We start from the raw sequence: 22,462 nt of genomic DNA, 5'->3' as shown, positions 1-22,462 counted from the left end.
CAAGCACCCAGCTACCTGGCCTGCAGATTTGGTTACCACACTTCCAACAGACCTCTTGGAGCTGCCCAGACCAATTGCCTTACCATACCTCGCTTTAAGCTACAAAGATCGGTGGGGTCAGTTCCCTGTCATGGCTGCAAAACTATGGAACTCACTTCCAAACTCTCTTGGAGCTGAACCATCGTTCCTTGCTTTCAAGAGCAAGACCAAAGTATGGCTGTCTGCCCAAGACCTTTCCCAGCACTAACTTGCATTCTAGTCACCACCCTGCTCTCTGCCTCACTGTATAAAGTTAATTTTGTATATACCCTGTAAAGTAACTGTTTATACCTATTTGTCCATACTTTGTGTTTGGTGATCGGCCCTGCTTATCTCCGCCTTTCTGCTCAGACTACAGAATCTGCATATGACTGTAATTATGTTTCTTCTTCTATACTGTAAATTACCATCATGTCATGTTTATGTTAATCTGTCGTGTAACCTAAGTGATGCGCCCGGATGCCTCAGGGCTAGGTGCACTATTTAAATAAATAAAATACAAAAAATACAAATATTTATCTAGATTAAACTGACAATATTCCCGACTCAGCTTGACAGTAACCCAGGGCCATTTACGGCTAAGGTTGGCCAAGACTTCGCAGTTCTGCTAAAGATTGCCAACCCAGGAGAGAGAAAGCCTTTTCAGCAGACGGCCTCCGTCCGTGAGCGTCAGCATCAGAATGCCTCTCTAACTCTGCCTCAAACCCTTTTCATAAAGAAGCCTGCCATTCAAGAGCACCTCCCTTTTTTTACAAGATCAACCCATTACAACATCACACGACACCCTCTGTGCCTTTCTCATTGTGCTAATTGCATTGCTGAATAGAACTGGCTACCTTTTTCTTGCGCTTCCTGCTCAAATACAATGCCATGTCATTATGAACGGATCTTCACATTCAGATCCAGCCTACACGTTTAAAATATTTTTCCCATTTTCAGAGCATTATGCATTTGGCTCAATCTGCATTCAGTTTATTTAATGGACTAATTTGCACTAAATGTTATGGTGTTCAGTTACATGTTAAATGGGGTTGGATTAATTAGTATATTAATTCCTGTTGGTATTATATTTTACTGCAACTTGGCTCATAAAAAATAGCAGCATGGAGCCAAGTGATCAATTTCTAGCATGTGCTCTGTGCATTGGCATCTATTTAAATCCAGCTTGAGACTCGTACTCTTGACTCGTTAATCAATCTTACAACCTTGCCCCTGGTTAAAGTTCAAACCCTCACTAAAATGTCAACGTTGCAATGCAGAGTCTAGCGGTTGAAATGCGGAGTCTAAATTCTTCCTCCAACTATGACCTGGGAACATTCAAAATTGTACGTCGAGCCACTACTAAGGAAAAATAATCTGTGGGACTATGTAGAAACCATCACCAGGAATGAATCGCAAAATCGATTCACAGCAATCAAGTTAACCATACAAACTTTAATCCTTATGGGCCCGACAAAAACAAATATTGCGACACAAACCCACCAACTGCACTCATCTTTGGAGTTAGAATAAACAGTGTTACACTGGTTCACCGCCTTCCTCGCACAGAACAGGGATCATAAATGTACCTCCTTTAATTCTGCAACATTCAGCTGTGGAGAACGTCCAGTATCCACCCTATTGCCATTAATTTTCAATGAGTACATGAACACCCCCCCCCGGTTGGACATCCTCAGCAACTGCCTCACCTGCTAAAGCTATGCAGAATATATTCAGATAATGTACAAATGTGCCACACCTTCCACCTTTAACTCAGCCATACCTTGGTTTTTGTCTATTGCATATAGACTCATTGATGACAAATTCAAATTAAACCCACCTAAAATGGAACTTCTGATATGCAGTGCCTAAACAATTCCACACACAATCATTCCTTCGACAGAAGAAATGGGAGCTACAGAAGTCTCTCTCACACAAACCTAAAGTGAAAGCCATAGTAGGGAGCTTTCTCCAATTTTGATGTATTTGACACCTCATGCCTTACCTGATCTTCTCATGTACAACTTTGTAAGTCATCGCGCTAGCTCTCCAGACTGGACTACGCCAATAGCCACTACCTAGGCCTTGTAGGATATTTGCAAACTTAGTAAAAAACACAGTAAGAAACTTGATGGAGGTGTCTGGCGCTTCCCCTCCCCCATCCGGCCCTGTGACACTCGGGCTGAGGAGCGCGAAGTGGCCTCTCACCCTGCAGGGGAGGAGTATATCGCTTCACCTACTCTACCCGCCTGGCCGCCTGGGACCCTGCCGAGACACCCGGCGTTGGAGCTACGCATTCCGGAGGACCCCGAACGAGAGCCACTGCGCAAAGAGATCTGCCGCTCTCCACCTTCGGGGACTCTGAGGGAGCCTACGCGGCACTGTGAAAGGGGGGTGAGCCGGGACGCTGTTCGGCTTGAGACTCCCCCGGGCCCCTGCAGCTCACGGGCTGCAGCGGTGCTGCTGCCCCCCCCCCACCCCTCCTTGCCCAGGCCGTCACGGGAGTGCGCCCGGGCCCCTCCAGCAGTCCTCCCTGACCGGGCCCCATACCGCAAAACCTGAACGAGACTTTGCAGTGTGAGGTCGCGGGTGGACTCGCGGCGCGGCAGCAGCAGTGATCACATCACGGCCACTTGGGTGACCAACTCCCCCCCCCCCCCCCCCCCGGTGGCCGCCTGCAGGCCTGGGCCGACGCGGGAACACGCCCGGGCCCTCTGCCACCTGTCTGCAACTTGGACTGCTTGGGGCAACCGCCTAGGTGTACACAGGGGACATAGGAGCTCCCCCCCCCCCCGAGGGGCCACACAGGAAGCCCTTGTGAGGTCCCCCGCTCAACCCCCCCCACCCCTCTCCAAATAAGCAGCCCTGGACACCACTGTAGACCGCTGATCTCTGGCAAGCGTCCGGGAGATTACTGGCCCGGCAGACCTACACCCGGCTCCGCACTCTCAGGGTGGCCCAACCGTGAGTAATAATAAACTGCAGGAAAGGAGACCCAGACCACCCCTCAGATACCGCCCCACTACACTCAGACAGGTTGGAGGTATGCGCAGGGGGCCAAAATAAAGGGAGATGCCCGACCCCAAACAGCAGGAAAGGTGACACAGACCACCTCATAGACCCAAATAGACTGACGTAGAAGGCATCAGAGCACCTCTCGGACGCAGACCCGAACTCCAGGCATCGCTGGTGAACAGGCCCGGAGGATTGAAGGCGCAAAGTGCAGTGGCAATCGTAAAGTTGGGTCCTGTGATCTGTGGGAATCCTGAACATATGAAATAAACCACAAGGACTTGCCTACCACGTACCACATCACACGGGCTGGGGCAGAGGCGACAGGGCAGACGCTGGTTTCGGGGAGATTCCATTGGGAGCACCAAGAAGCCACGGAGAGCCAGGAGAAGCAGCCCATGAGTTGGAAAGAAACCCTAGCGAAATACCAATTTACACCTGGAAACCCAGAGATGGAGACCGGAACCTCCTCCACTCCAGCGCCTGACATGAATACCATGTAGAACTACATTCGGACGATCCTCGACGAAATTGGGGGGATGAGAACAGACATGGATGCCAAGCTGGCTGACCTCACAGCCAAAGCCTCCACGCTGGAGGACCGAATGGAGGGGGTGGAAACCAAGTGTCCACCGACCTCCTGGAAACACAGATGCAGGCGAGGTTTAGAGAGATGCAGGGCCGAGACTGAGAACTCCGTCTCAAGGTCGACGATATGGAAAACCGTGAACGGAGAAGCAACCTGCAGATCTTCGGCTTGGTGGAGGGGGGAGACCCATGCGGGCCTGGGGGGCAAGATATCAGGATTTTCCTAGGAGCTGACTCTGGGGAGACAGGGTCCATCGGGCGGGTGGAGGCGGAAGGGGTCCGCGCTGGCGAGATTCCACTACTACAGAGATAAAGCAAGGATACTGGAGAGGGCAAGGACCCTTAGAGACATACAATACGGCAACTCCAGGGTGGCAATCTACCAAGATCTGTCCGCCCTCACACTGCAGATGAGGAAAAAAGTGTGGCAATCACCAGATGGCTACAGGAGAAGGGGGTCCGATATCGCTGGGGACACCCATTCTATTTAGCTTTTGAATGGCAAGGCGAGAGGCACCAGCTTGTGACGGAAGAAGATATCCAAAGAGCCATTGATGAGCTGGTTGGGGATCCCCCAGGAACATCCAGAGATCAAAGTGGGACTGACGGGGACCCTAGCCGAGCCCCACAGGGCCCAGATCTAACTCTGGGGATACACAAGGTGAAAGGCACTCAGAAGTTCCAGAAAACTAGGCACCCTCTGGCGGGCCGCGGTGGACCCCCATGATCATAATGGAAACGCCACAAGGTTATTCTCTGTAATGAAGTTGCTACACAATCCCCAGAAGGTTCCTCAAGTTGGGGGAATCACATGTTGCCTTTAGGTTTTGCCACAGTTGGCAGGGTTTTTGCTTAATAGGCACGATACGAAGTTTGGGGCCCACCCGATGAGAGGCTTGAGAAGTGCTTTATCTCGGGGGAGGGGGGTTTAGCACTCTGTCTCCAAGACTGGAGAGACCTTCTCCGACTCATACCGAAAGCCAATGTGCTGAGGAGCTCACAGTTGGGGGGTGGAGGGGGAGCACATTGCATGTGGAGGGGTACATCACTGGGACTCCAATGTTAACCGAAATCGGGAAATGTTCTTGAGTGAAGGATGGGAGGGAACCTTCCACACCAATTCTCCTGGGGCCAGGGTAGTAACCCTAGTGGTTCGTTGACTAACGCCGACGTGTGTTGGGTGACGGAGACGAACGCCTTACAAAATGGGTAAGGGAGACGGGGAACAAGGGGTGGGGATGGGGAGGGATAAGGATAATGGGGATACCACGCCATGGAGCTGCGGGTCAAGCGAAGAGATGATACAGGGGGACCACACTGGAATTTCACAGGACAAGGGTAGGGACGATCATGGTTGAAGGTCAGATTGGTACGCTGAATGGTAAGGGCCTAAATTCACAGAACAAGCATTCTTTCACAAGCAATATGTTCTGGAAACAAAAACTGCTAGTCCTCTTCTTACAAGAAACACACTATAGGAGGGGGGCAGAGTCGACGATAAAAGGAAAGGAGATAGGAAGGAACTTTTGGGCATCACACAATTCCTGTAAGAAGGAGGGAGTGGGTATTCTCGGAAAATCAATGCATCTCACTGAGGTTGAGACGAAAAGGGGCTTCGGAGGTAGATTTCTTGGGTTCAAGGTGCTATCGCAGGGCACACGTGTTACATTAGCCACTATGTATGCACCCAACATTGGCCAAATCAGGTTTATCCATAAAGTAGTTAGTCATGGACGAATGGGCAGAGGGTGCGATGATCCTGGGCGGAGATTTTAACCTCCTCACGGACCCCCGACTAGACTGGTGGTCCGCTAAAGGTGTAGGGCCAAAGGCACCCACTAAGGATAACCTCGCCATGAGGGACCTCTTACAAGAATACTATTGGGTGGATGTATGGCGAAAATGCTGGCAAACCCCGGGGGATACACCTTCCCCCCCTCCCCCCACCGCACCAAACATGCAATAGAATTGACTTACTATTGGTATCAGAGGAAGGAGGAGGGGAGATTGGAAGCCCCGCGGTTGAATCGGTGACCTGGTCGGACCATGAGCTTCTCGTTATGGACTGGCGACTGCAGGGCGCCCCGAAGTCATATAGGTGGCGCTGTAACACCACCCTCATGAGAGACAAGGTGTTCAAAGAATTCTTACGGAAAGAAATAGAAGCCTTCTTTGTAACAAACGACACAGGGCAGATGCCAATGGCCACAGTTTGGGAAGCGGCAAAGGCCACCTTCCGCGTTCTCCTTATTGCAGAGGGCTCGAGGAGGAAATGGGAAAGAGCCCTAATAGAACCCAAACTCTGAGCCGATTTACAGGTAATGAGGGCACAGCTCACTAAGGTTGATGTAGACCGTGAAAGCCTCCTGGGTGAAATGAGAGAAAAAGACAGGCCCTACACACAGTCTTAATTGGAGAGGTGGTCTAAAAAATGAGATACACGTTGCAGAGATACTACGAGAAGGGAGACAAGGTTGGGACCCTCCTGGCACACAGGCTGAGGGGAAATAGAGCTGGTAGACGGGTCGAGGGTATCGGGGATGGGGCGGGCTACATCCAAACAAAGACCGAACACCTAGCTGAGTCATTTGCAGGGTTTTATAAGGAACTGTACACTAAACAGGAAGGTGAGTCCCTGGATGAGATCCGAAGAGATCTTGAGGATCACCCTCTACCCAAGCTCACAGAACCAGAGAGAGAGGCATTGGAAATGGAAATATCAGAGGATGAGGTGGAGGGGGCTATTAAACGGCTGAAGGGGGCTATTAAACGGCTGAAGGGGGCAAGACCCCCAGGGGGGGGGGGAGTATATATACAGCTGACTTCTTACCGCTAACCAAGCTATTTCACCAAATTCAGACCCCGGAAACCATCCCACCGACATTCATACAGGCCATGATCACGGTGATACCAAAGCCTGGTAAGGACCTGGCGGAATGCGGCTCTTATAGGCCCATCTCACACAGACGCAAAGATCTTTACTAGGATCCTGGCAACACGCCTAGAAAAGTCTCCCCCGACTAGTCCACCCAGACCAAGTTGGTTTTGTGTTCAACAGACATGGGGCCGACAGCATGCGCAAAACCATACACACATACTAAGCTCAAAGGAAGTCCGAACAGAGGGTGCTCTTCTATCCCTGGACGTGGAAAAGGCATTTGACTGGGTGGGTTGGGCCTTTATGGAGGGGAGTTTTGTCGTCCCTGGGGATAGGGCCTAAGTGGCGAGGGTGGATGACTGCCCTTTATTCTAACCCTTCAGCAAGGATGGTAGTAAATGGTGGTGAATCAGTAACCTTTCCACTGGAAAGGGGCATGAGGCAGGGGGTGCCTGTTATCTCCCCTTATATATGCATTGGTGATGGAACCCTGGGCCATAGCGATTAGGGGGAACGACAAATTTAAAGGTATTAAGATGGGGGAAACTAACTGTAAGATAATCTTATTTGCCGATGACGTGTTGCTATATCTCTCCAACCCATCCCAATCGGTCCCCGAAGTACTGAATAGCCTGGAACGATATGGGACCCTCGCGGGCTAAAAGGTAAATCTGGAGAAATCAGTCGCATTTATGGCAGGTCAGCTCGATGAGGTAGAGAAGCAATCCATTGAGGGACTCTGTCACCTAGGGATCCAAATACCGCCAGACCTGGCTGATCTTTTCAATGCAAACTAACATGTGGTCGGTGATTAAGCATGGAACGATGGGCGAAGTCTGGCATCTCATGGATGGCACTCCTCAATTCAATTAAAATGGTAATCCTCCCTAAATGATTGTACTTATTTCAAATGCTGCCGACCCAGATACCGAAGCTGTTCCTTCTAGAGGTTAAGTGGGCCCTTCTCCACTACCTCTGGGCAGGAAAGTCCCATAGAATCGCCTATGATACATTGACCAGGCCCAAAGATGAGAGTGGAGTGAATTTCCCAGACCTAGACACACATTATAAGGCGTTAAAATTGCGAATTCTGGTTGATCACCTGGTTATGGGCCCAAAGAAACAGTGGGTAGGATTAGACAATGTGCTTTTCTCCCGGTCACATTGGACGAATGGTTGTTGGTCCCCAAGGCATGCATCCCAAGGAGAATTCTGAATCACCCAGTCATGGGGGTGCTGTGGTCCATATGGAAAGAGGGGGGGTTATCTTAGATGGCTCACGACGTGGCCCTCGCCCTTAATCTGCATCTGGGCTCCCCACTCTGGGATGGAATCAACGAACCATTAGCCTTCCAAAAATGGTATGAAGCGGGTCTCGGCAGGGCAGCTTTGGGTGGACGGAGCATTCATATCCCTGGGAGATCAGAAGGAGGCGCTAGGTCTCCCCAACCTCTCTCCTTTCCGATATTTGCAATTGAAGGGGGCCCTTTCCGAAAACAGATTGGGTGATACCCTTAGAAGAGACTTAACAGACTTCGAGACATTTCTAATCACATATTAAGGGACTAAAGGTGTGATATCGAGGCTTTATGGCCTACTGCTGTTCTCCACCCCACTGGATTCCCCCACCCGCCCAGGTACAATGGGAAAAAGACCTAGATACCCCCATCACTGATAGATGGACCAAGATCTCCAGACGGGCCAATCTCTCTACAGCTGCGCCCCAGTACCGCCACCAGGCCCTGAAACTGATCCATAGATGGCATTAACCCCCCCCCCCCCACACACACACAGAGGATAGCCAAGATGAGAAAGGGCTATGACCCTCACTGCTGGACATGTCATACTGAAAGGGTGGACTATGTGCATATGTGGTGGAAATGTCACGTAATACAAACTTATTGGAGTGAGGTCCTGTCCTGGATAAAGGAGGTTCATGGAATTGAAAGAACCCTATCCCCCTGGCTAATGTTGTTTGGCATTGAAGTAGAGGGAGGTCTGAAAGTGACACATGATCACATGTTATAGGTCATGCTAGTCGCTGCCAGATGTTGGGCCCAAAAATGGAAGACACCCCGACCCCCCGGGGAAAGGGAGTGGGTTACTAAATTACACGCCATATATGACATGGAATTCCTGACCCATCTGATTGATTAATCTAAGACTAATATTGAGGGCCTATGGCTCCCCTTCTTTGACAAATACGGGAGAGCAGCTTAAGGGGCATGGAGCACTTTAGATGGACCGCTGGACCTGAATACCGGCCTCGGAACACCCTTCCCCAGGGACTGGGGGGCCCGGTGGGGCTGAGGACTCAATTTCCGAACGTAGGGCTCTTTGTTTTGAGCGCTTATATGTGGACTACCCTTCGTTTGCAATGTGTTATAATATATCGTGTTGGACCCTGCTGTTGCCATCCCACGATCCATGGCGCAGAAGAGGAAGGGAGAAGAGGGAGGGGGAAGAGGGAGGGATTGGGAGGGGGGGAGGTTGTGATTGAATTTGTATTCACTTTTACGGTTGTACTGTTTTATTAATGTCATAACCCTAAAAACTTCAATAAAACTGAATTTTCCAAAAAAAATACCTGTTGGGTCACTCATCGGTTCAGGGGAATCTTGAGTAAGTTGGTCATGAAAATGGAACCAAGAACCCACCACGTAGACTAGTACTGACATTAACCTAAGCCGTTTAACATGTTCCGATGAAATGTCCTATGCTCCTCCCCTTCCTTAAACTAGAACTTGTTCCCTGACTGCCCTCTTTTCCTAGGCACCAGAGCAGTGGGCCAAGATCTCTCTGCAATATTCAAATAGAGGTCATGTCAAGCGGAACAAATTCAAAATAATGCATGAGTGAAAAACAGACTACAGTGGACAAGGACCCAGAGAAGGACCCGACAGATCAAACCAACAAAAGAAATTGGTTTAAAAAACTATTTTCATTTTTATTACACAAATAGATAAAAATGCATATTAAATCTGCATATGCCCATACTAAATATTAGCTCATTATAATACAAATAAAGTTCGTCACAAATAAGGTGTTAGGTGATCCTCTTTAAAGGTGCGACTAAGTGGTCCACACCGTGCACACGCGAGTGTAACGCCTGAAACCCTAAATGAGTGAAGGGAATCACTCAAGAGGGGGCCGGTGCTCACAAGCGTGTCTGCGGAACACTAAAACAGATATTAGTGGCATACATTTCAACAAAATTAATGTTGTCCTAAAAGGAAAAAAAAGGGAGAATTGCACAAATAATTGAAGTGGGGTGTCATTTGTCATTCAGTTTGATCTGTGAGGTCCTTCTCTGGGTCCTTTTCCACTGTAGTCCGTTTTTCACTCATGCATTATTTTGAATGTGTTCCGCTTGGCATGACCTCTGTTTGAATATTGTTAGTTGCTTCCTGTCAGCGATGAAGGGGACACCCATCCTGTGCTGTATTCCACGATCTCTCTGCTGCATCTGTAAGCACATTACCTAAGTTGCTTGTACCTGTCAATTGTTGCAAACTGTTGATTTATTGTGCCATTTAAACTGTTTATTATTCTTTCCTTGTGTTAAATTCTTAGTTCTCTAGGAACCAGAGTATAGACTTACCATGATTGCTATTTGTGTGCTGCCGTCAAAATGCAAAGATATCACCTTGGGGGGGGGGGGGGGTGTTTTTGTTAATACGAAAATGGCACTCCACACCGCTGCTCCATCTCCTGGCCTCTGCCTTCCTTACCATTCCCTTGCTGTGCTCTGAAACTATCCTGCCTATTATAAAAGCCCAAAGAAACAGTACAGGACAGCTTCATTTTCGCCGTTGGTAGACTGCAACGTGTCACCTGCTATGAAATCAACCTCGAACATCAGGACTCCAAAATGTTCTGAACTAGCTCTTCTACCCCTTCCCAATGCGCTCTGCAACTTTAAACATGCTAGTTTTACTTCTACCCCAAAGCCACTTATAGCTCTGCATAGCCCACATCATCTTTGGTCACATCACCATAGCATATCTTCTTCCAAGACCAGTGACTCTCTCTCTATCCTAGCTCTGGAAGCTCATCGATCTTTGGTGTCTAATGCAGGGAGAAAATCCAAGTGTCACTGCCAAAAGCCACCTTGAATCATACCGGCCATAACACTATGGTACCACTGGCATGCACCCATCAACACTCCTGGTTTTGCACCTGCCTTTACCCACATTAGCCTTTGACCCCCCTGCACCCCCTTGGCACTTCACATTACATCCATGAGAATTTTCAAGACCTTTTACAAAATCCTGAAGGCTTAGAATGTATAATGAACAGTGCAAGCATTCTATGCAATCAAATCACCCCTGTCCTTCAAAAAAATTACACAGTAACCTTTTTTGGCATGACAGTATTCAGATGTGTAAGGTCGGACTGCATATTTAACTTTTTGTTTATGAAAGTTGGGGGAGAGAGGATTGTTGACTGTGGTATTTATTCTTAGCCAAGTAAAAATACATTGTCATTTTAAAAATACAGGAGTTTTTGTTATAAAGCAGAATTTCATTTTGTCCAGTAATTACCACAGCTGAAAATGTGTTGATGTTTTATTCCTAGAGGCCCTAACCCCTTTCAGTGGCATGCAACTGTCTCCAGTATGCTAAGCAAAGAACATTGGACTCATTTATTTTTATGCTAGCTTTCCTTTGTTCAGCAAATGCTATAGTGTCCCCTAAACGTAGCACATAGTGTTTCCATCTCTGCCACCTTTCTCCCATAGATCTGCGCCAACTCTGTATAAGGGGATCTAAAAAGCACCAATGAACATGTATTTCCTGTGATAGTAATTTATACCAGTTGAGCATAGCCATACGGGTGTACTTGGGCCAGGGGTCTTCAACATTTGGCTCTCCAATTGTTTTGGACTACAGCACCCATCACTGTAAGTTAGCCTAGTCAATGCCAAGTCATCATGGGATTCTTAGTTCAAAACATCTGGAAAGCCGCTGGTTGCAGAACCCGGACCTGGACTGTAGCCTCCAATGCTTGCGTAAGAAAAGGCACCAGTTCTGCATATTTGTGTGTAGTCTCCCTTCCAGAGTTCTATAATTTGTACAAGTTATCACAGACCAGTATCTCTGCAATCACTTGTTAGCAATGCATGCATGCTATGCTGGGCAAATAACAGTGTGTCATAAATAAAATGTCTATGGAAGTTGATCCTTTGCATTTGCAAAATACTTAATTTAAAAACTGGGTAAATTTTAACCGTTTTTGATTAAGTGGGCTTCTTTCCAAGTCTGTGGGTAAAAAAGGGGAAAAATAACTTTTCTACAGCGTCTTTGGCTTCATGACTAAGTGATGCATAATGTATTTTCTTGGATATATTTTAGGGGTCATCTGCTGATAGAAGTCAATGGCGGGAACCAACACGAACGCTCGATGGCCTCTGTTCATTGTATGAAGCTGCCTTGTGCCTGTTTGAGGAGGTATGCTATGTTCAAATTTGTATAAGCATGGCTATCGCTACCCATGGGTTATTTGACCTGGATTGCTGGTTATTTTAAGGAGGCGTTTATTCAATGTAAAAGGGTTAATCTTCTGTTTTCCATGTTTTATCCAATACAGAAAACTGACTGCTACTACACTAAACTTCACTGTGCTAATATTTTCCCTTTTTCTTGGCTTCCGTTGGTGTGTGTGAAGCGCTGGGAGGGATGTTGGAGATCAACATGGTAACCAAGTGCTAGTGCTATCTTTTTATAGTCCAACAAAAAAGTGTTGCTGGCTCTAGAGCGCGGGGAGAGCCTTTCTTCAGCTCAACTCCCCTTTTGGATACCTGGTCTTTAGCACACCTGCCTTGAGGGAAGGTGGCAGTGAACAGCCCGGAATGAGACCACTGCTGGAAATTGCCTGTGGTGGAGGTGGAAGAAGGGAGGATGCAGACCACGCTTGATGCTTAATGACAATGGGTGTCTCTGGCATAACTACTGCAGAAGCTGGGTGCTGTTGCTGTGGAGGTTGCTGGGGAATTGCAGGCCAGAGCTGAGAAGACATGCAACAGCTAAGGGAAATGGCATTTGGACCCCTGTTCTCTAGGCGCTCCATAGGGCTGCTACAACCAGTCCTAAAGGTAGGCTTCTGTTAACTTGAGAATGGAGGGAGAGCCTGATAAGAGGGTCTGCATTACCTAGAAGAAGCTACAGAGGCCGGTGGCCTGGTCTTACCCTACAGTTTGAGTGTTGGCGAAGGTGGAAAAGAATTAACTACCCTGGAAAATGGCAGACTTCCAGGGAAATGGACCAGGTGCTCACTCGGCACATTGAGTGCCCTATGACATAGTCTTCACATTAGCTGCTGCTCAATGGGTCTTGGAAACATTATGCTATCAAGGACTGTCTGGCCCTATTGTACAGCACAATATCCACGGGGGAGGCTTTAGGTTGTAACAAGCTATGTCCCTGCTGACTGGGGACATTAGGGATAATTGGTAAGGATGCCTCCTGTCTCTGAAGGTGTTTTTGTACTTTAGAGGAATCCACCTAAATAAGGAGACGAGGTACCGCCAACAGAAACATGGTAACTCATTTATGGGGCGGACAGCGTCCTACGGCAGAAATGAGTGAGTAAGCTAGTAAGTCTTCACTTTGTGGTAAGGGGAATCTGGTTGAAGGAAGAGAAGGAAGATGAATGCTGATCACCTGGTGGCCCTGCTTACGAAGCAAGACCTGCTGTCAGACCTCACCACTGAAGGAAGACATGATGCACACAATTGTAGATGACCTAAGAGCATATACCTAAGAGTTTAAGGGAAATATTATATAAGATAAGGCAGGAGCTGGAGACTCCAGTCTGTGAGAATGGGCAATCTAGGAGCCAAGCAACATTGGAATAATCAACGGTTGTACTTTAAGATTTAAAAAAAACTGGTACAGACAAGAGAACGTGTACATCGGAGGATTAATTGAGGGAGATGACTGAGGGATGGCCGCTGCAACCTATGTTACGCTTACTCATACACTGTCCTCTTTGTGGGAGTTCCTGCTCGCAGGGATTGAATCTTAGCATATTCGAGTGCAAAACATTTTGATTAGCTGTGTATACCTATATGTGGTCACTCATCCAGGTGCTGCCCTTGGCCTCAGGCTGCCAGTTTTCTCTGTGCCGGGCAGATTGGAGCTCGGGTGCAGCGCTTGCGTATAGACGTGTTATAAATGCCATGCCATATATAATTTTCTCTCCCCCCACACCCCCTTTGTTTTTCTTCTACTTTCCATGCCTCCCCTCTGCCCCAGGCAGTGCTTTCCTTATATATTTTTGTATTTTCAACATACAAGATGTTCGGTTCTCACCCTCTCCCACACCCCCTGCATTCCCCCAAAGAAAGAAAAAAGCAAAATCTGTTACAGGCATTACATTCAACATACAGGTTTGAGTTATTGGAAGTACGATTATCCGCCCTTGTTGTTTAACACGTATTCAGTTTGTGGCAGTCAATAGGTAGTGAATGTAAGGGCTCCATACCTCTGGGGGGAGGGGGCGTGCATGTAATGGCAGGGTCCTAATGAATGCTGTTTCCATGTCGTGGCAGTAAGCCACGTCCTGGAGCCATAGCCGAACGCTAGGTGGGGATGCCTCTACCCCCATGTTATAGCTACTCTCCAGCGTACCAGGACCAGTTAGTAATCCTGTTAACCGCTGCACGGGGTTGCAAGGATTTGGTACATTCCAGTAGTGCAGAAAGTGGGCTCAGTTCTACTTGTTCCCCTATGATCAGTGAAGTCGTGGATATCACCTCTGTCCAGAATTGGCTGACTCTTGGGCATTCCCATGCAAGGAGAAGGAAGTTTGCTGGAGCAGGATTGCATCTAGTACATGCCTCTGAAATGGATTGACGGTGCTTGTGTAGCTTGGCTGGAGTGTGGTATACCTGGTGGAGGAAGTTAAAGTGTATGAGTTTGTACCAACAGTTAAGAGAGACCTGTGTTTGTCTTGGTATGTAGTGCCAGTCTTCATAAACAATGGGGTTGCCTAGGGATGTTTCCCACCTTCTCCTTGGAGTCACCATCCACTTGTCTCGTCTACCAATAAATCTCTATAGATCCGTGAGATTAGCCAGCTGTCTCCCTGTGTTTCAATTACCCTGTGCAATAGTTGCCATATCGGAGGTTGTGTTGGGAACAAGGGAAAAATTGACTTTACAGTGTGATGGAGTCGATGGTACACAAATGTATTGAGGGCTTACTCCGCCCCCAGCGCCCTTGCTTGCTGGATCATGAGGAGCATGCCATCCACAAACGGATCCCCCATGGTTTCTATTTGCAGTTTGTCCATTGCAAATATACCCACTCGTTATGGGTATTCCAGGAATGCATTTCGCTGGTAGGAGGGGCGAATATCGACTGAGAATGCTGCGTTTCTTTGCCATCCTTTTCCATATTTCGTATGTGATCAGGACTATGTTTAGGGTATGTGGTGGGACTCTGAGCTCCCCTATGATCACGGCACTTAGAAGATTGGGTGTCATCATAGCTCTCTCAATTTGGACATGTGGGCGACCAAAATGAGTGGCATACCAGTATCCCAGGAATTGTACCTGTGCTACCCAGTAATAGCGTTCCAAGTCCGTCAGGGCTAAGCCCCCTTTGCTGTTGGTTGTATAAGCATTGTGTGGCCTCTCTTGCTGGTTTCGCAGCCCATACTAGGTCCAAGATTAGGCCCCTCAATCACCGGAAAAATCCTCCCAACAGGAGCAGGGGAACATGAATGAACAGATTATAGAGTTTAGGCAATGTAATAATTTTCACAATGGGGACGCGCCCTAGGAGCGGAAGTGAAAGATGTTGCCACAGTGTTATTTTCCCCTGGAGCGTTTCAGTGGCCTTCCCATAGTTGTCCCGATATAATTCTTTGCGGTTCCTGGAAAGCATCACCCCTGGGTACCTGACCCCAGAGTTCTCCCACCTAAGATTGAACTTGTCTCCAAATGCCCCCGTTCTTACTGTGAGAGGGAACACCACTGACTTGGTGTGGTTGATTTTGAGGCCTGGGTCACAAATTAATAGAGCCACATCAGCATAGAGTGATGAAATTAGTTTTGTCCGGGTATGAAGCCCACCTGGTCTGCTAGTACTTGCCCTGGCATCAGTGGAAGTAGCCGTCTGGCTAGGATTTTTGCAAATATTTTATTATCCACGTTTAATAAAGAGATTGGTCTATAGGAGGCGCAATCTTCAGTGGGTTTCCCAGGCTTGTGCAATACTATCACATTGGCTTCGCGAATCGTGGTGGGCAATATTCTCTTGTCAAGAGCCTCTTCATACATAAGGAGGAGTGGTTCCCGGGTGGGAGCTAGTGCCCTGTAAAATTCTCCTGTCCAACCATCGGGGGCCAGGCGATTTTTTTTAGCATTTTCGATCTAGGCTGAGGGGTTCGATCTAGTATTTAATATAGGTTGAGGGGTTTAAGGGATTCACGCAGGTCCCCTTCCACCCAGTATAATTCTGTTTCTTCGAGGTAGTCGTGTAGGGTTTTGGAATCTTTTGGGCATTTGGAGCTGTACAGGTCCTGCTAGAAGACGCAGAATACTTCCGCTATACTTTCTTCGGAGTGGACAACCTCTCCTTGTGAATTCATGATGCTTTCCACAAAGGGCAGGCGTCTGTCCGCTGCTATCAGATGTGGCAGGACGGCTCCTGGCTGTTGGCCTTCCCCGTATTGTTGTACTTGGTGTCCACGTGCCAAGAATCTGATTTCCCCAATCTGCGTTCGTTCTAAATTTATCTAGTTCTCCGCGGAGGCGGGCTAGTGTTTGAGGTTCTTGTTTCTCTGCTTATTCGCCCTCTAAGTTTTTAATACGGGTTTCACCTTCAGCTAGTTCTCTTCTAATGACCCGCAGGATATCATTCTCCTTAGACATACAGACCCCTCTGACATAGCACTTGAGTGTGTCCCATAAGATCCTACTCAAGGAGAGTTCTCCTCTATTGTTCGAGAGAAAGTACTGGATTTCTTCCCACAACTCTTGAGCGAAAACCAGATCTGGGAGTGCCCCTGGCTTGAATCTCCAGGAGTGACCCCCTTGCTTCTAGATTCAGGTGTACATTCTAATGTCACCGTGGAGTGATCAGAGTGTTCTGGGCAAAACACGACTGTCCCCCCAGCTGAATCCCCCCTTCCCAGGACACCAGGAGATGGTCTAATCTGGAGCTTGTACTGTGGGCCCCTGAGTTGCATGTGAAGTCTGACCCCCCAGGTGGCGAATCCGCCATGCATCTATTAAATCGTATGCTGTGCATATCTCCTGAATCTGAAGGCTCGCCCTAGTCCTCTCACCCGGGAGTGATCTTGACCTGTCCCACAGAGGGTCTAGGGCAGTGTTCAGATCTCATACCCAGCTGATTGTGGCTGAACGAAACCTGTTTAGTTGTGTCATGACCCAGTTGAATGCATTAGTACTGTCTATATTTGGGCCGTATGAATTCACCAGGACAACCGTCGTCCCTTCAAGCACACCGTGTACCAGTAGTGCTCTCCCAGCGGCATCTTTGGCCACCGATATGAGCCGGAACTGCACCCCCTATACCAATCAGGATTGCGACTCCCCTAGCGTAGGATGAGTAGGAAGAAAAGTATCTGACACCCCCATCGTACCCCCACCTCCCCTCACAAGCCGGGGTAAGATGAGTTTCCTGCAGGAGTGCCATGTCGATGTGGTGGCTCCTGAGGTATTGGGATACACTCTGAATCTTTGCAGGGTTGTCACCCCCCCCCCCCCCCCACCTCTTATGTTCCAGGTTGCTATTCTGCCCCACATCGGACCCTGCTGAATCTAGGCATTGGGGATGGAAACTTCTTGGTCATTGCCTTCTCGGTATGTGTAACGCCTGCTTGTTTCATCGTGTGTGCAAGTGGGTTGGGCTGGTGAGAACCGGACCTCTGACTACCAGAACCTCTTCCAAACTACCCCCAACTGTCCCTTCAACCCCCCACCCACCCGTTGAATTTACCCTCCCACTTAACCCGTATCCTTTGTACAGTGCTGAGCTTGGGGCGCTAGTTCCCAGCCGAGCCCGATGGCTCCCTTTTATAGTTTGGGTATTGGTGCGCCTAAAGTGTCTTAGCTTGAATATTTAAAGTGTGTTCGATATCAATGTTATGTGCTGCTTTGCCTCCCCTTGCAAGTATGTCCATCTGGCTAGAAAAGTTCAGAGTTTACGATGTTTCTACCTCATTTGTTGCATACTGTGCTGTTTCAGGTTGGGTCTCTGACCTCGGTCTTCTCTCTCAGGTCTCGGATTATTGTGAGGTGAGCGGCTGACGATCTCGTTGAGGAAGGAGCTTGCTGCTTCAGGTGAAGTGAAGAACTGTGTCTTCCCCGTGTGTTGGACACAAAGTTTTGCAGGAAAGAGCATGGAGTACGGTATTTTGTAGTCCCTCAGAAGTCTTTTCACCCTTATGAAGGTTCTTCGTGATGCTTGAAACTCTGGCGAGAAGTTTGGGTATATTTGGATCTTGTCTCCGTCGTATTGGAGTACCCCTTTTTCTCTGGTTAGTCGTAGGATCGTGTTGCGGTCTCTATAGTTGAGCAGCCGTGCAATGATCGGACGCGTGGCAGTGCCCAGAATCGGGCCGAAATTAGGTATACGGTGGGCTCTTTCGACTACAAATAGGCGTGACCGCGAAGGTTCTCCGAACAGTTCTTTACACATGGTCTCCACAAACTCCTCCTTTTTGTGAGGGGCCTGCTACTCCCTCACCTCGACCAGGTGGATGTTATTACGGCGGGTTCTCCCTTCGAAGTCTTTGTCTTTGGCTGTTAGCGCTTTCACTTCGGACTTCCAGTGCCACCAACCTGGCCACCAGTGCAGTGCTGCAGTCCTCTAGCCCAGACACCCGTTGCTAAACGGTGTCCAGTCTGTCACCATGCTTATCCAATCAGTGTTGCAGCAGATCGACCTTCGAGGACATTGCGTCCAGTTTAAAGTTAAGGCTTCCGATGCCTGCTTTTGAGGTCCAACTGTATCTCCTGGATGTCGATCTCAGGGGTCTGGGCTGCATTCTGCTCGTGCTCTGCCATTGTTTCAGTGGCTTCCGGTTGAGTTTGTGCCCTGGGGGGGTGTTGGTGGAGGGTCCACCCTCAAAGTTGAGCTTCCTTTGAAGTTTATCTCATTTCCCCATTTTTGGGGGCTGTGTCCCAGGTCGGGGCGATCCGACGGGGAGATGCCACAGCAATTGGAGGAATCTGGTTGCTGTCCGAGGAATCAGGTTTTGTCTGAGGTGGTGATGAGTTTCAGATGTTTCAGGTGCCCGTGGCTTCTTGTCTAGCATGGTAATGGCTGCCGGCTCTGGTCTATTTGCCTGCCAAGTGCTGAGTAATGGCTGAATTGTTCAGAGGTGTTGATTGGCACCCTCTTCGGAAAAGTTGTCTAGCGGCAATTCCTGCAGATGAGTCTAAAATGTTTTCTAACCTGTGGCAGTGTTGACTGTCGCTTTGAAATGTGAGTTTGTGGTACTTCTCTTGTTGGGTTATGTCACTTATGGGGTACGATTCACATCTGAACTGCGCAGTTCGTGGGGAAACTCACCGGTTGATGTGCTTTTTCCTTGCAGTTGAGTGACCTGTACCGTAGTCGCCTGTCACCGATTCATAGTGAGCCGAGTGTCGTTGCAGTGGTCTCAATTTTTGTTTATTACGTTGTGTTGGCAGGCCTGGGTATTGAGTTTGGCCACCCAGAGGTCCCTTTGGAGTGGCGGGACCCGCACTGGGCTCCTTCTGTTACTGTACGCTGCTCGTTTGGTGTGCTTTTTAGACGGTCGGCACAGTCGTCCCTGTCTGTCTTGATGTTTGCAGCAGACTTACTCCTGTCTGACCCTAAGGGGAGTTTCATGGTCAGCTTGTGGTAAGGCGTCGGCGGCATTCTGCTAGCCCTCGATCGCCCACTGCACAACAGGAGGCTGAGCGCCTTTGCGCAATGTCACCGATTAGCTTGCCACGTTCCTCCGCCAAACCGCATTCAGATTGTCCCTTGCTCGGATTAGCTGTGTAGTAGATATGATCTGATCTTCAACGTCACTATTAGCTGTCTTGTTACCAGCAGCAGTTGCTGTTGAGACCGGCTTCTTTCTGCCACAACAGGTTCCAAGACAGAGTTGTTTGTGTGTATAGTGCTCAGATTCGGCACCCCTTGTGGTGGGGTAGCTGGATTGCAGTGGTGCAGTAGGGTTTGCCTCTGGCTGTCTAATGTTGGTTGTGATCGTCTGCTTGGGATCAGCTCCACCGGAGGCTGAGGGGGTGGGCTCCAAGCTGCCTCTAGTCCCAGACTTAATTCAAGGGTGCCGCCAGAGCCCCCCCCGGGTATGCTCTGCGAGCTCTGACTTGTATGGATGGCCATATGGGGGTGAGGGTTCAGGGCTCCCTATGGGGTGCAGCTCCTGCTGTGGCAAGCTTCGGGTGAGGCCATCGCCTCGTCCAGAACCACCTGGGGTCGTCGTCAAACTGAGGGAAGCGTGGCCCCGCTTCGAGGTGCGGGATGATGAAAGGTGCCCCCTCTCCCCTGTTTTTACACTGGTGTTTGAGCGTTTACAGTTCGCTTGGGCGTATGGGTTGCCAGCTGGGCGCTGCAGGTGGAGCTGATGTCTTATTTCGTGTTTCACCCTGTCCCTGCCGGTCCTGCTCAAGTGCCTGTAGACTTACCCAGCTCTGCGCACTCTGGGGCTTCGCAGATGGTTTTACTCAGCCACTGCTCCTCATCTAGTTGATCTCTAGAGCAGTCCAGCGTTGGGGCCTTGAGGTCCGGCCAAGCGAGTGGGGATGTCTGGGAGCTCCAGAAGCGAGGCCGAGCTCTGTTGCCTGTCCCTCCGACTGGCCTATGTTAACACCGGGACGTCCTGGATGATTATGCAGTATGCTTACGAGCTCTTTGAGTGGTCCATTCCAGCCCTCTATCTGTGAATGCTCCGTTTCAACTCACTATCCATCTGGGGGTCCTCGAGGAGATTATAGTTGCTCCCCGAGCCGTTCCGCTCGTAGGCGGTCTCCTCTTTCGCTCCAGCTGTTGCTGCGACTACTGCACCATGCGGGGGCAGGTCTCCACAGCCCCCGGCTGCACCACTTCCCAGAGAGTCTGGGCTGCCCGCCTGAGTCCCAGGCACCACCACTGCTTTCATATCGGTTGCCGGGCCCCTTCTCACGGCCGCTGCTGTTCTCTCGCCCAAGGCCAACCGCCACTCCTTCAGTAGTGGGAGGGCCTCCAAAAGCCTCCTTTGATCGTGTCCAAGGTCGGGGGTTGTAGAGGGGGGGATCTTGCCGCCTTCAGCACTTCTTTTTTTTTACCCTAAACGCGGTTTGTCAGGATTTTCGGGAGCTCTACTCGAAGCTCATAGAGGAGCTGCCATTATGGTCGGGCTCACTAGCACCCCCTGCCTATGCCAGTTAAATCTGGCTTTGTGGCCTGCGTGTGCTGCCTGGAGCAAGTACCTGCCGCTGACCTTCATTCGCCTTCCTTGGAGTACTTGGGATTAGAATACTGGTGGGTTTGCTGCTGCAACGCCTTTTCTGTTTGCGTGCTCGTGCTGGCAGAAGTCCTCATTCAGCTAATCCCGGGTCTTAATTTTAGGGAAGGAGCGGAAGCTGCTTGATGTCTTCGAGCCAAAGACATCATCAGAGCTCTGCATTCTTCTCTGACAAGCCAGTAGTTCAGACTTGCAAGCCATGGCCAACCAGACACTTTGTTGACAAGTAGGAAGCTTTCCATGCTGGCCTCAGAGGCCAAGCAGGTTGCACTGGAGCTCTTACAGTAAGTGGCCGACCATGTGGACACGTCAGTCAAGTGGATAGCAATATGCATTGACAAGAGAATGATATGGGCTACAGAATTTGTTGGACAAAATTATGGACCATTTGAGGGTACAGATCAGTATCATTCTTCACTAACCAGGAGCCTGCAGAAAAGGACAGTATGCATAAGGCCAAGACCTCGACCGTCTTTGCTGAGCTGGCTCCTCCTCACAAAAATACTCTGGCAGTTCTCGTTCCTGTGTGGGGAAATCTCTAGATAGGCTCATTTCTCTCCCTCTTTGCTGAGAAAGAAGCAGCTGCACTCTACCCAAAGGGGTTCTTTCATGGTGGTCCTCCCTCCCCATCTGTAGAACCGAAGCCAAAAAAATAACACCCCACTCATCTCGGTGGGAGGGAAGATTTCCTTCCATCTTGTGGAATGGAGGGGGAATTTCTTCAGAACTATGGGTCCTTTAGGTGGCCAGTTGGGTGTCCTCTCCTCCCTCGTCCCCTCTTTCTAAGCCTCCTCTGCTTGAGCGCAGAAAGCCTTCTTTATATTTTTCTGGGCAGCGGAGGATTTACCAGTTTACCCCCCATCTCCACCCCCACCGCTCCTAGGGGGCAAGTTAATTTTTCAGGTTTTTGATGTGGAAGAACAAGGCAGGCCTGCGCACCGTTCTGGACCTGTCCTCCCAACACCTTTCTGCCATAGGAATTGTTCAACATAATCACAGGACAGAGATCTTATCTGCACTCTTGTCAGGGAGATTGGATCTGTGCAGCGAATCTGATTGATGGCTACCTGCGCATGCCCATTTGGGATCTGCACCTGACGTTTCTTTGCTACTCTCTAGGGAGGTGCCAGTTTCAGTGTAGGGTTAAGGTTGTTTAGAGTTTTTTTAAAAAAAAAAATGTATGTGAAGAACGGAAGATTCGAAAAGGTGAACCTACGGAGTCTCCATCGCACAGGGGGAGTTCGGAAAAGCAATCTGTGCAAAAGTGATTATTGCCAATAAATCCTTAAAATAAAGCCCCAGGTTCAGACGGGTATATCCCTGAATTCGGTAAAAGATTCCTGAAACCACTATTGGCTCCAGCGATGGGTCTTCCTAATTATAATCGAGAGTCGGGAGGAGTCACTCAATGCAGAAAGGCCACAATTAGTGTAATACCTAAACAGAGAAAATATCCAATACAGTTTGTTTATTACACCCTATAGCATTGGT

At 49.1% G+C, this 22,462-nt stretch overlaps 1 protein-coding gene across 10 annotated transcripts in view; it reads left to right on the top strand.

Moving 5' to 3' along the window:
• The window catches only part of HERC1 (HECT and RLD domain containing E3 ubiquitin protein ligase family member 1), a 3,379,312-nt gene that overhangs the window by 75,863 nt on the left and 3,280,987 nt on the right, over positions 1–22,462 (top strand). For all 10 annotated transcript variants that reach the window (XM_069624399.1, XM_069624403.1, XM_069624396.1 and 7 more), the window contains exon 3: positions 11,851–11,946. In XM_069624399.1, the coding sequence (XP_069480500.1) occupies positions 11,851–11,946 (96 nt within the window). The remainder of the gene's footprint in view (positions 1–11,850; positions 11,947–22,462) is intronic.

The sequence above is a fragment of the Ambystoma mexicanum genome, chromosome 11, assembly GCF_040938575.1.
Source record: "Ambystoma mexicanum isolate Mex_15411 chromosome 11, UKY_AmexF1_1, whole genome shotgun sequence".
Classification (NCBI taxonomy): Eukaryota; Metazoa; Chordata; class Amphibia; order Caudata; family Ambystomatidae; genus Ambystoma; species Ambystoma mexicanum.
This window is presented reverse-complemented; position numbering and strand designations above follow the sequence as displayed.